Source organism: Urocampus carinirostris, chromosome 10, assembly GCF_059441175.1.
Source record: "Urocampus carinirostris isolate Australia breed hairy pipefish chromosome 10, RoL_Ucar_1.0, whole genome shotgun sequence".
NCBI classification, from domain to species: Eukaryota; Metazoa; Chordata; class Actinopteri; order Syngnathiformes; family Syngnathidae; genus Urocampus; species Urocampus carinirostris.
The window spans coordinates 17,377,631-17,391,945 of NC_142358.1; the positions used below are offsets into that span (position 1 = coordinate 17,377,631).

The 14,315-nt window shown below is 39.4% G+C and overlaps 1 protein-coding gene across 4 annotated transcripts; it reads left to right on the forward strand.

Annotated features, from left to right (window-relative positions):
- Positions 1–3,050: 3,050 nt before the first annotated feature.
- fosb (FosB proto-oncogene, AP-1 transcription factor subunit) lies at positions 3,051–12,223 on the forward strand. Of its 4 annotated transcripts, none has more exons than XM_088345906.1 (6): positions 3,051–3,283; positions 3,423–3,580; positions 6,129–6,512; positions 6,672–6,779; positions 8,427–8,732; positions 8,896–12,223. In XM_088345906.1, exons 1-6 carry the CDS (start codon positions 3,220–3,222, stop codon positions 8,959–8,961), a joined length of 1,086 nt encoding a protein of 361 aa, XP_088202032.1. In that variant the 5' UTR covers positions 3,051–3,219; the 3' UTR covers positions 8,962–12,223. The 4 variants fall into 4 exon arrangements, with proteins under 4 accessions (XP_088202032.1, XP_088202034.1, XP_088202030.1 ...); XM_088345908.1 differs by having other exon boundaries at positions 9,372–12,223; XM_088345904.1 differs by having other exon boundaries at positions 8,427–12,223.
- The last annotated feature ends 2,092 nt before the right edge of the window (positions 12,224–14,315 follow it).

The window sequence follows — 14,315 nt, forward strand, 5'->3', positions numbered from 1 at the left end:
CATCTGACATGCCGAAAGAGTTCGAGAGAAACTTGATTTTCATTTTACAATTTGGCATCTTATTTTATCTCCTGCCAAAATAGAATTAATTTATTACCACCAACAGCTATAACCGTGTAAAGTAAGTTTTACTCTACTGCTTTATAATGATTCAATTAGTTTGTTAGAAAAACGAATGTTGGTGTGTCAAATTGAGACCACATTTGCTTTTAAAAAATAATCAAGAAGGGCTGGTAGTTAATAAAAAGGTGAATTTCTCTGAATGGGCACGTGTAAACTGGCTCTAAGTTGGCACTATTATATTACCTGTTGTCTCTGTTAAATCTGTGTGAACCCATTCATGAAAAACTTTTTTTTCAGTCTCCTGGATTACGTTGGCACGGATCCATCCGGGTCAAGGTAATACGTCAATGAAAAGGATCTCTCATTGTGAAGGTTATATTCCTGTGGGTGTGTCCCAAGAAGTAGTACAAAAGGGGATTTAAGTGGCTTACAAAAGCACATTGCGAACGTTTGTAAACATCACTCACACACGTAATATGGCCACATCAAAAGCTGATAAAAAAGAACAAATTAAGTATTCTATTCAGCAATTTTGTGAGAGAGACAATGAGGTTTAGGATTATCTTCATTATGAGTGTTTGTGGTTTTGTCCGCAGAGCGGGTCTAACATGTCTTTTAAATTATTGTACAACAAAACTTTGGTTAGTTTTAAGCAGAGATGGGTGGTAAAGGAGTACATTTACTCCGTTACATTACTTAAGTAAGTTTTGGGACATTTTGTACTTTTAGGAGTTTTTTAAACCCCCATACTTTTACTTTTATTTGAGTAAATTTGTGAAGAAAAAACTTTTACTCTGCGACATTAGGCAACATTGAAGTCGTTACTTCCTTACCTAATAAATCCCGTCCACAGATCGAAAATCTCGCTTAGCAATACCGACTATGAAAAGACAGAAGAGGAGGAGCCCCCCTGGCTGCACATCAAAAGCATGTTCCCCTTAAAAAGGGTGCCAAACACCAGCTATAATATGCAATGTCTCCTTTGTTTGAGTTCATGGACTAGCTTGTTGTTCTGCTTACAGAGCTTATTAAGATATTACATTTGCTACTTGGTGCTAAATGTGCTTAATTTATTTATGTGATTTAAATTATTTGTATTTTATTGTTAACTAAAACACTTGAATTTACGTTGATTATTTAAATTAAATGTATTTTGTTGATTGGATGACTTTGTTCATTTGATGATCTGATTGGTTAAATAAAAAAAAAATACGACGTTGCTACAGTTACTCAGTACTTGAGTAATTTTTTTGCCAGGTACTTTTTTACTCTTACTCAAGTAAGTATTTGGATGACTATTTTTACTTCTAATTGAGTGATATTATCCTGAAGTAACAGTACTTTTACTTGAGTAAAATCTACAACGCTACACTCTTCTGGTTTTGAGTCCCCCCAAAAAAGTAATTTTACTCATTTGGCGTTCGTTTTTGGTGCCCAATAGTTTGCTCAACTTGACCGAGATGGTGTTTGACCCTCATCTGACCCACTCTGTATTTCCTTTTTGAGTCAAGTGCTTTTGTGTACTCTTGTAGCACATTAACCCAGAGGTGAGTGTGGACGAAAGAGTTAATAATCTGGTTTGTAATCTCTGCTCAGGCCTTTCTGAACGATATTAAATGTTCTTCCAGTGGTCGTGTGCTCTCCCAAGGCCGAATATGAACAAATAAGAGACGTACCATAAATAACCATCACATTTATTTTTACATGAAATGTCTTCTTTCCAACTTTCTGCGATTTAGTTACCGATTTAAAGCTAATGATACTACTCATATGCTGCATTTCTATATTGTGTTTGCTTTTAAAACAAAAAACACTAACCTACATAATTTTCATTTTTATGTCTTAGTAGCTTACTCCTGCCTTCTATGATTTGGCACCGTAAAAACTTGTTTTATTCATCCATCCATCCAATATCTGTACCACTTATCCTCAGTAGGGTCAAGGGGGTGCCGGAGCCCATCCCAGCTATCTTCGGGCAGTGGGCAGGGGACAACCTGAACTGGTTGCCATCCAGTCCCAGGGCACACAGAGTCAGACAGCTCACTCGTTCATTCACATCAAGGGATAATTTGAACCAGCCAATTAACCTGACGTGCATGTTTTTGGAATGTGGGAGGAAACCGGAATGCCCGGAGGAAACCCACGCAAGCACGGGAAGAACATGCAAACTAGCAGGAGAATCTTCCTGATCTGACTCAGATACAGCACCTTCATCATGTGGTCATCGTTGTTTTTCGTTATAAAACGCCACGCCGCTCTTCAGAAATGAGCCGGACCCTAGCATTGTATTTTCTAATTAAGTTAAACTAATTTAACTCATACATTTAACTATATGTTACAAAATAGTATGTAAATAAATGTTACATCTCCTTAATATGAATAACTGAATTTGATTCTTATTCAAGTCACAAAAATTGCAGTTGCATTGACAAAATCGCTACAAATACAGGTATATGATAGTTTGTACATACCAAACAACAATTACAAAATTAGGAACATTTTTAGGGTTATTTTGTCATTTAGGTATGTTATTATTGTAACAATTCGTCTCACTGGCTTATTAACATTCAATATTAACACTTAATACTATCACTATTCACACATTAGAATATACCTAAAACATATGCGCAGTAGTCTTTAGTATCTGTATGTATTATATTGCTGACCTAGTTATTGTGCTCTAAAACAGTTTTTTCCACACTTGTAACACTTAAAATGTATAAGTTTCCTATCCCAAATACTTAGACGATGAGAAAGACCCCCTTTGCGTTGGAAAATTTCTTGGGGGGAAAAAGAAAACTGTCTATTATTATTCGCCGGCGAGGTAAGCTTTAGATTCAGAGCGAGAGGGAATCCCTCGACGTCACCAAGGATACCAAACACAACAGCACTGTCCAAATATGGGCATGTACGTCAGCGGAACCCCGAGGCGGGACTTAAATGCCTCGGTTGTAGGCTACTCGAGGAGGGTTCATTCATAAGACAAAATCTGCTTGTTTGTACCGTAATTCCGCCCTGCAGTCTCCGCCGATCGGACTTAATGGATCTATCGAGCCTCGGAATCCAAGAAGTTTAAACACGGAAAGGAAGAAGAAGATTTGTTCGAACGAATTTCATCCCCTGCTTTTCGCAGGGAAGTGGATTAAAGCTTCTTCAATGCAACTTTTTTGGAAAGACACCAGGAGCGCTTCGCCAGGAAAAAGTAACGAGACAAGTAACGGTGGGTTACCCTGGGTTATACTGTTAAATAATAACTCATACGGGAGTTGTTTCTCTCATATTTTGACAAGTACTCTTGGTGCTTTTCCATATTCGCACATAATCACATAATATAAATGTTTTGTACACTATTTTTGTAGGTGCCAAGCTCCCTTTCACTCCCCGCGGGGAAATGTACCAAGGGTTTCCCGGCGACCCCGACAGTGGATCCCGTGGTAGCTCGTCCCCGTCTATTGAGTCTCAATACCTTTCCTCCGTGGACTCTTTCGGAAGCCCACCGACCACCAGTGCTCCCCAGGTAAGTCCGAACCAAATAAACGGGGTAAAAGTTCTACACTGTGCGCAAAGCCGTACCCGGAAACAGCTCCCGAACTGCTCAGCAGTGAATTTTCAAGCACGTTTCAAATTATTGGTGATTTTAACCATTTATATGTATTAAAAACGTGTCTTTGAGTCTTTGGGTGAAAAAAAAATACGGTACCGGTTCCAGATTCGGAAAACGTGCTCAAAGCCGGTGACTGCAATCATGTGACGTCACTAAATAGGCTCCGCCCCCGGTAGATCCTCCACTGGTTGGAGCGTTCTCCGTCTCTCTCGCTGTGTGCGGAAGTCTCTCTCTCTCTCCGAGGCTGTGACGTAAATGGAGCTTCTATTTTGGAAGGCAACGTCGCGTTGTCAAGGGGAACACCAGGCAGGGGCGGGGCGGGGGAGGAGTAAAGAAGGGGCGGAATTTAGGTGAAAATGGAGGCAAGCTATTGGTTGATTCATTTGCCTTTTTGGAATATTATTCTTCGGGTATCCTAAAGAAGCATAAAAAAGAGAGTGGAGCTTCACTGTCTTTCTCTTAAAGAAACAGGCCTTCGGGTAAAATTACGTAAAATTGGTTTCGTGACTTGGATACGGCAGCTAAAAAAAGATGTTTTTTTAGTTATGCGTCATTTATTAAAAAAAAAAAAAAGGGACACACCAGAAGAGCTCCCCAACCGTTTTTAATACAGAACTACTTCATTTAACATGAAAGACTACCAGTTTAAACCCGCCAGTGATAGGAAATAGTCTGAATGATAAGACATTAACATTAAGTTATTGTATTTATGATTTTTAATAACAAAAGGGACAACAATTTTGGTGACAAATATATGTAGATCGAGTTAACCCACTACTGTGTTGTTGAAATCCCAGAAAAGAAGAAGAAGAAGAATTTACTTTTATTGTCATTCTTTGTAACCGTGCACACAGAACGAAATGTTGATACACCTGACCCGTACAGTTAAACTGTAGCGAGCCGATGCAGCCGCAGCCAAACAGGTCGCCGCCATTTTAGGCCCAACTGCTGTGTTGGGAGTCATTAGGTGACCAAAACCCCCAATTCCAACCCTTAATGCCGAGCGCCTAGCAGAGAGGCAATGAGTACCAATGTTGTAAGTCTAAATTGGTCCCAACTGTAGAAAAAAATGAAATGTTGTTTTTATTCACATTTACATGTAAGGTGTATCAAAAAAGTAAAAATGGTCCTTAAAATGAGAACAACACAAGGGTTAAGCACCTACGTTCTCTAAATCTATGTGTTTGTTTTTTTATTAAACATCCTAGGCAAATCACATTTTCACCAAACAAATGAGCTATGGGTTTTGTACTCTTTGTTTTACGTTCATTATTTGAATTGAATTTTCTTTATTATCATCGATAAAAAGGTAATGAATCACTGTATGCAACATGTTGTATTTAAATAGAACAAAATTGATAAAATGCTGCCAGGGAAAATAGACAAAAAATATTTACAGAGTAAATTGTAACAATAGTGCAAAGAAAAGCAATGCAATAAATGTTTAACTTCAACAGAGTCATAAGATATATATTTTAATGGTTTTGCATGCTTGTTTAGGAGGTTATTTATTAGTTAATGCATTTTTTTAACTCTGTAAAGCTTGCACCAAGTGTCACATGTATTTTTTTTGAATGGTTCAATAATTGTTTTCCTATATTTTTTGTTGTTTTGTTACCTCAAAACAATACCAGACCATCATAATAAACATTTCTACAGCATTATTACCTGGTAAGACAAAGGTGTAGGTTTGGTCTTGGCATTGGTGGGGACATAGCACATTTTTTAAGTGATCACATAATATTGGAGGTCGAACAAATATATTTCTCTAATTAGTGGTGACATGTCCTTTTCGTCCATGCCAAAATTACACCCTTGTGGTAAGGCACAGCTTACTAAACATGAGATAAGTCTACCAGGGGTGGTTGTCATTCAATCAAGATGTATTTGCATATCTGACAATTATATCCTCAAAGGCACTCTGTGTATTATTTGGCGCCTCCTCGTGATATAAAACACAATTCGTAAAAAAAGACAATATTGATTTGAATCATAAGAAAAATACATTTACTTTACATTACATGGGCCTCACCAAGAGGAAGCTGACAAGCTTGTTCACCATATTGCATATTTGTAGCCCTAAAAACAAACAAAAAAAACTTGTAAAAAGCTGGGCAAAAATATGAGAAGACAAATTGTGCGGTTTGGTCACTTTGAGTCTCTGTAGTCTGAATTCTTCTTTGTGCTTTGCACTGCTAATTTTCAGGTGCACTACACAATACAGCAACATCTAGTGGTCAAATATTACAGAATGTCTCTTTAAGTAAAAGTTTCGAATGGGGGAAATGTGGTTGGAGATCCTGGAGAACACATGGATGCAAGTGAAAGGAAACCATGCAAAACCACAGAACTGATACTACCCGTGACTCTCTCTGAGTCAAATATCCACCCCCCAACTTTTAATGTTCTTCTCTCACTAATTGTATATAGTTCCATTAATTCTGTGACTACTTTCCCACAGGAGTGTGTATCAACCGCAGCTGGCTTGAGCATTGTGAGTAGCGGCCCCGGATCAGTCGGTGGAGGGGACATGCCCGGCTCATTTGTACCAACCGTCACTGCCATCACCTCCAGCCAGGACCTGCAGTGGATGGTCCAGTCCACCCTAGTTTCCTCCCAAGCCTCGGGCCAGAGCGGCACCACCGGCACCTCCACCATGACGCGGCCGGTGTCGCTAGTCGACCCCTATGACATGCCGGGTCCTAGTTACTCCTCCGGCTCTGCGTTCACTCCCCCGAGTTCAGATACCCCTGGCCTGGCCCCAGGGCCCATCCGCCAATCCCGAACCCGTAGCCGCCGTGCTCGAGAAGAGTCTGTGAGTGAAGACGGGGATGTTGGTGTGTTAGTAAGTGTGTGTGCTTGGATGGCGTGTTTGTTGGCACTCACATTTGACACAGACACATATCTGGCTCAAGATAATATGTCATTCACCACTCGAAACACTACGTTTGAGCTTTTTGTGAGTCAAAAAAGCACGCTTTAACATGTCTTCTCCTCACCTCAGCTTACTCCGGAGGAGGAGGAGAAACGACGTGTCCGTCGGGAGAGGAACAAGCTGGCAGCCGCCAAGTGTAGAAATCGGCGACGGGAACTCACCGACAGGTTGCAGTCGGTAAGCATGGGTAGAGCTAACTATTACCATGAGGTGATAAAATGACATCCAAGCATCAAGATGGATAAGTGTAACGGTTCATGGATTCTTTAACCGCCTGGGTTGTTGGGGGTACCCTTGAGGACAAATCTGGACAGTTCTTTCCACTGCTGAGGGTTCCTGAGTTTGGGTTGGGGCAACTCCTTGATTTTAAATGAGAAGCACATTGTAAAGCGCTTTGGGAAGTCTTCATTGACTTGAAAAGCGCTATATAAATGCAGCTCATTTCATTTCATTTTGTCGGCCCAGTTCTCTCTAAGTAAAGTTATGCTAGAGGTCCTGCTGAACAGACTGAAACCACAGGCTGAAAAATTATCCTAGCCGAAGAACAGCTGGGTTCAGGGAGGGAAGGAGCATCGCGGAATAAGTCTATCCGCGCAACCTATGTGAGAAATGTCTTCATCAGAAAAACCTCTATCACAGGAGTTGAGAACCTTTTTGACTTCAAGAGCCATTAATGCGAAATATTTTGATTTTTATTTTCAGTGAGAACCACTCCATATATATTAGGGAAAATTGAACAAAACTGCTCAACCTTATCTCCAGAGAAAAACTTCTTCAGGGCAATACATTTTGCTTAAATAAAGTTTGATGTTTTTTTAAAATGTATGAACTAATAATAAGAATGTAGCTTATATCAACAAATACCCCACTTAGAATTTGTCTCCCTCCCACCTTAACTTTTGACCGTTGAAGTTCATTTAAACCGTAATTTTTGTCACGAATAATAGTTTCAAAACAGGTTGCGAGCTGAGTTGTTTCATAAAAATAAAACAAAATACTTGAAACGAGAAGGACACACATGTATTTACTTTTAGCAATGCGACGTGGTTACAGTTGTAACTATGGGAATCGAGTGGTCATTATTCGTCTTTCAGTCCGGTTTAGAAAAAACATATTTGAAATCTAAAAAACACCCTAAAAGTCTACAAGCACATTGTTGATCGCTCATAATTTTTTCAAAATTTGCACAACCTACACGCTTAAAAAATATCCAGGAAATTTAAAAGGCGAATGTCACATCTGCATGTGTGTTTTGATGCATCTAGTTGGTTAAGACCACTGAAAAAAGATCCTAGTGACATTTCTTCTTACCAGCAATAAAGGTAGAAAAGCACTGCAGCACTCCTGCTCCTAGTGGCAGAAACGTGGCATTGCACTCCTGTCCCGTAGGCGTTTAAATAGTGAATTTTAGGATGTACTCATGAAAAGAGCCACACCTGGACCGTGAGGCACGTGTTCCCAGACCCCGCTCTATCAGGTGTATGCAGATTTAAGAAGGCCCTTGACAGAAGCAAAGCAAGCTGCCCTGGGGGCCACCATACAAAAGTACAACATGAGCCAGAAACTAGTGTAGACCTTTGAACAGCTGTACACTAATGGCAACAGTGCAGCGCTGATCAAAAAATCTCAACATTTGCTTAGCATTAGCATAACATTGGCTTAATCACGATACGACTTCCAAAGAATTGATTTTTAAAAATTGACTTCCTCCGTTTGAGAAACACTGAACTGGATGTGTTGACCCCTTCCTACATACTTTTCCAGTAAATGTAATCCATGCTTGATATTGAATACATCACCTTGTCCATACCTTCTCCTTCACAGGAGACCGACATCTTAGAGGAGGAGAAAGCTGAGCTGGAGGCGGAGATCTCGGAGCTTCAAAAGGAGAAGGAGCGACTGGAGTTTGTCCTGGTGGCCCACCAAACCACTTGCAAGATCCTGTACCAGGGAGCGCCTCCGCCTAGCTCAGGGCTGCTCCCCACCCAGACCTTACAATCCCCCACCTCCGTTGTGGATTTGGCTGTGAAGGAAGACTCTTTCTATCTGCCTCCTACCTACTCGGGTCACGTGGCCTCTGCCCAGACGCAGCAGCAAGTCCAGCAGCCTCAGCCGGGAATGATCCAGGAGGTAGAGTTCTCTCGTTCTTTCTATGGCCCGGGCGAGGCGGCAGCGCCTGGTGGGCTGTGCCTCATGACCGCCGAGGGTGGTAGTGGTGATGGTAACCATGACAATACAGGCCTGGTCAGCCACTGCACTTCATACACATCTTCATTTGTGTTCACCTACCCAGAGGGAGCCTGCGGGGTCATTGCCAACCATCGGAACAGCAGTAGCGAGCAGTCGTCCGATTCCGTGAACTCGCCCTCCCTGCTGGCGCTCTGACTGACCGAGCAAACGTACCTTAACACTCGCTGACTAGAGTTTACCGAACAAAATTTACATTCCGAGAACGGGGTGGATTCAAATTGCGAACTTCAATCAGACAGAGAGCAGGCGAGATGCGGATTGAACTGAACTCGGTCTTCAGCCATTTGCCGCAAACTGTGCCGGTGCCCCCCTACACCTTGTTCCCTCTGAGAGTCTCCATCCATCCTTCACCTCCTCTTATGCCCAGTGCCCAGAGGAGAGACATTTACCTCTAAACCCGTCCATCCCGTCCGCCCTCTCAGCTTCCTTACACCGGGAAGTCGACGATCGCTGCGTTGTTGCATCTCTTGTTTCTCCTATTCTGTCTTTTTATGTTTCTCCCTATCTCTCCACTCAAAGACCTCCATGCCAGAGAGCCCGAAGACCCCCTCCAGCCCATGGGACCTCGAGTGAGTGGCCCGGCCCCCACTCCAACCTAACGCTCTCACACCTTAACCACTCCGTGCCGACTGGGACCGGGATTCTACAGTTTGTTGCAAAACAAGTGCGGGGTCTGCAGTTTGAAATATGGCTGCATGTTTGTTGCAAAGAGGAAAAAAGAAATTAAAAGCAGAGGTCTTTGAGTGAGTTGTATGGAGACGAAGCAAGTGGAGAGAGGTGCTCTGTTTATCGTGAGTCAAACGCAAGAGGAAAGAAGCTAGTAAAATTACTATTATTTACAACTGTATATTGTTAATGTTAAATATGGGCACCTAGATTTGTCATGTATCTGTACGGTGGTGACATTAGAATGTTGGTTAATGACCACAACTGATTGCAAGAACCCCTTTAACACTCTGAAAAATCAAGATATTGCTAAGGACATTTCTCTTATTAAGAATGGAATTACTGTATTATCATTACGCTGAGACAAAGAAATTGAGTTAAATCGTTATCTGAACAGTGCCAGCGCTATAGAAAATATATGCAAAATGATCCAAACCATGATTTTCAATACCAACACTCGAAACTTGTGTCGGGAAAACTGTAAATGCCAATAGTTAATGTTATTTCCTTACCTCTGCAAAAATAATGCTATTTTTTAAGATAAAAACATATAAATTCCAAAATATTTTTTCTTAATATTGTTTTAATTCAACAACAATTTATCATTGTTTTGATATCAGGTTCCCTATTGTTAAATAGCCACTAAAAGGTAACTAGATGTATGGGCAATCATCACAAGAAACAATACCTTAAAAAAGGCTGGTAATGGTGCCAATACTGATGGGTAGTATCAAGACCTTCCTTGATAAAAAATATTTATATAACACGATTCACCACTGTTGTGTTGAAAAAAATATGTCTTCTTTAATTTAATTTTACTTACACAAAGGTAAAAATCTAAAATATGATGGTCAGTTTAAAGTTTAAACACTCAAAATAAGGGGAGAAGACATCAGTTAATTTTGAACTAGCAAGCCGGAATTCCTGATAAGAAATTCAATCCTGTTCTAATGGCCCCCCTAAACCCTTTCTAAAACGGATCCGCTCTACAGGGTGTGAAATACAAAGAACAGAAACATGATTGGCCGATAGTGACAATTATGTAAACAGTTCATTATAGTCAAAACAACGAACAACAGTGAGGTTTAATAGTCAAAAATAACGAACTGGCATCCTACACAATTTGCAGTTGCCCGATGTTACAACAGAATAAACGTGTATGATAAAAATGAAGATATGTTTTGGTCCATAAGATATGATTTAAAAACATAGAGATAATTAAATGAGTGCAGGATAATTAAGGTGCACAACTGTTATTAAAAAAACATTAACTATTGCATATGCACAAAAGCTGTTCTTGGGTTTTGATGATTGCTTCGAGAAAGGAATTACTTTTGATCAATTCAAGCAAAATTGCTTTGTCAGTATGTAATCGTTCTACTGGTTGTGTTAACAGAATACAACAGAGATTTTTGAAGATATTTTCATTTTTGTGCTATTCTGGCAGTAAAACATGTTGCATGAAATCAAAGATTAGAAATAAGAACTAGAAAAAAAGAGAATGTTTCTCTTATCAAGATTTTAATTTTTCCGGATGGTTTCAATGGGGTGTGGTGCGGTATGGCACCTGAAAAGTCATACCCGAACAAGCCTTTGGATTTCAGATAAAGTGTCTTCAACAAAAGTGCAGTTGCATGGGTTAAACCTCTGCACATCTATCTCTTCTCTCGGTGGCTTTTATGTTTTTTCTTCCCTGCCTGATTGCCTTTACGGGGAAATACCGACAACCTCTAAACACTAGGCGTGCACAAAAGTGCACCTGGCCTGTTTATTTCTTTCTTGAGTGAGGTTGTCGAGGAGGCAGACCCGGCGACAAAAAGAGGAGAGCATCCGGTCCTATGCTTCTCTTTGCCTGTGAACTTGTGCCATTTGTTTTTCCTCGTTCGTTTTAGTGACACTCGTTACATATTTTCATGTCTTTTTGTGTATTTAACTGTCCCGCTTTGACTCTTTCCCCACCTCCTACTCTGTTGTCGCATTCGATATTTCCTCCACTTTTTTGACTGTGTTTTCACGTGGCAACTTGTACGCAGTGCACTTAATGATTTTTGGGCGTCCCGAGTAAACCCCCCCAAAAAAAAAAAGAAAAAAAAAACTTGTTTCGAGCCCAATGCCTGTATGTATAAATATATATAATGTAAAAGTGTATGTGCTAGGATTGTCCAATATGAATGTGTTGAAGCTCTAAAGGTGATATTTTTTGTCAATGAAGAAATTTGAGAGATGTTACTGAGATTTAGTTTTAAAATTAATATTTTTCTAAGATAATAAAACATATATTCGCAGCAGTATACAGAATATAACAGGTTTTTTAAAAAAGGCCCGTCCCTTAACATGAAGCACGGTGTCACTGCCTTTCGCCATGTGTATTTATGTTTTATATGCAGTTTAAAAGCACTACCCAAGACAAAGTCAATGTATGTGTGTAACAATGTTACAATGTTGTGATGATGCTTGTTTTGTCAGATTTTTCTCTGTGAGGTCTGACCCAAAGCTACTGATGCCGCCACATTATCTTCAAAACGAGTAAAAAACACACAATGCTTAAGTCACTATTCCATTTGCATACAACATGTTATCGATTTGTCATTTTGGCCTACAACAAATAAATAATATTCATCAATAATCCACTGAAACGTTTGTTCGAAGGACATATGTGTTGACGTAATGGGATTTAATTTTGAATAAAGAACTAAAAACAAAAAGTCTTGTGAGAAATCTAAAATGATGGTTTGATTTTTAATTTGTGTGGCTTTAGGTGCTCAATGGGTGGACCTCACTTTTGAAAATGTGATTTGGAGATGCCTTTTTGGGATATTTTTTACCAAAAATGATAAAAAAAAATGTGATGAGGATGTGTAACAATGTTAGAAGAAGCATAAAACATATTCACCTGTTCTCATGTACATATTTTTTCACCCTTCTTAGTGGTGCTACAGAACTTCGGAATCCTGTTTCAGTTGTGCTTCAGTTTACCTTTATATGCATTTCATGCACAAAATCTCACAAAGTATATTAATCCTTGAGTCATTCCGTCATGATAATAATGCTAATAATCAATAGTGTTCAATGCAACATTGAATGGGTAAATGACAAGTTGGAAGCCCTTGCACTAAAAGCACACCTTTACGTTATTTCTTTTTCGGATTTCACTTGTATCGCTGTGCATCGATCGAAACTAGAGCTCTCTTATTTTTCTATGCTGAGGTGAATTCTGAAATGTATTTGTTTTATTCTGCACATATCCACTCTCGGTTGGGTTTTCTTGCTATGAAGTGCAATATTTAAGATGCTCTTGGGTGAACGTAATGTAGCAAATATTAGTCAGGGATTCTAAACTGACTGCTACTTTATGTGTAGTGTGATAATGTATTGCTACAAAATCTTGACTCGTGATCCAACTTCAACATTCATTTCTACCGTTCCTTTTATTTGCCTTTTCTTCTTAGTTTTTTTTAATTAATTTTAATATTCTTCTCATGTTTGACAGTTTATTTGTTTCTTATTTTTTGCTGAAAACATTAACATTGTCGCGTCACAATACGATATAGCATTCGCAATGAGGTAAACACAGTGAAAGAGCCAAAGATCTTGTTGGATATGTGACAATAACCTATATTATTGTACTTCTCTTTACAGTTGCATCAGGGTGCTATGATATTATTTGTCTCTGCGTGTATGACACTATATACATACTTTATTTTTCTAATGTTAATTTCAGGCTTGTTATGCTTGAAGGGGACCAAAAATATGTGACTAATCTTTTTAGCTCCTGCTTTGAAAATCTTTATCAAAAGATGAATGTCCACAATAAACTATCTCAATTCCGGGAAAAGAACGGAGTCATGTGATTTTATTTTCTTTCGGGATCAATCACGTATGGCTGAACTTAGTTTAATGACTTTTAAGAAATGCACTTCATTTGTTAAAGTATACAGTATATAACGTTGTGATGCATGCCATTAAATGATCTGTCTTTACCTATGCTAATTAACTATTATCTGGAAAATTGTAACACACAAGTGTAAAAGCATAAGCACTTTTGGAAAATCCCAGCTCAATTTTGAATGAAACACACCTCATAAGAAGAAGAATAAAAACAATATTTGACCAAACATACTCACCTGTTGGACATTTTTGGGAGGATTACTTGTGTGGAAGAATGTGGAATTTTATTTTTTGGCATTAGACATCTATTTGACTATCATAACAAGTATTATAGACCTGTCCGATATTGTTCCCGTTTATTTTGTCCTGTTTAATTTCGGTTTCCAAGTTTTGTATCTGTCTATTTTTTGTCCTGTTTACTATTTTCTCCAGTTTTTGTTCCCGTCTAGTTTGTCCTGTTTATTTTCGATATCCTGATTCATTATCTATCCTGTCTGTCGCGTCCTGTCCGGTATCGACCCCATCTGTCCGATATCAACTCGGGCAAATGGAATCGATCTCGTCGGTCTCTGGCTTCATGTCTTTCCACGCCAGAATGCTGCCTAACTTGCATGACTTCCCATTTCCCGTAAAATAAAAGGCTCGTGTGAGAAAGTCACGCATTTGGGTCCTGATCCTGTTCTGGTTCTTGACATTATATGCTGGTGGAGGAAAACACCTGCTTTTTTTATATCAGGGGTCACCAACATGGTACCTGCGGGCACCAGGTAACAGAATACATAAATAGTCCCTGATAGGTTCTGAAAATAGCTCACCAGTGAAGGGTCATTGTAATTTTCGAAGAAATTGGATTTCTTACTGGCATCAGAAAATCATTGACATGGTCAGTGTCTTTAAATACAAAATACA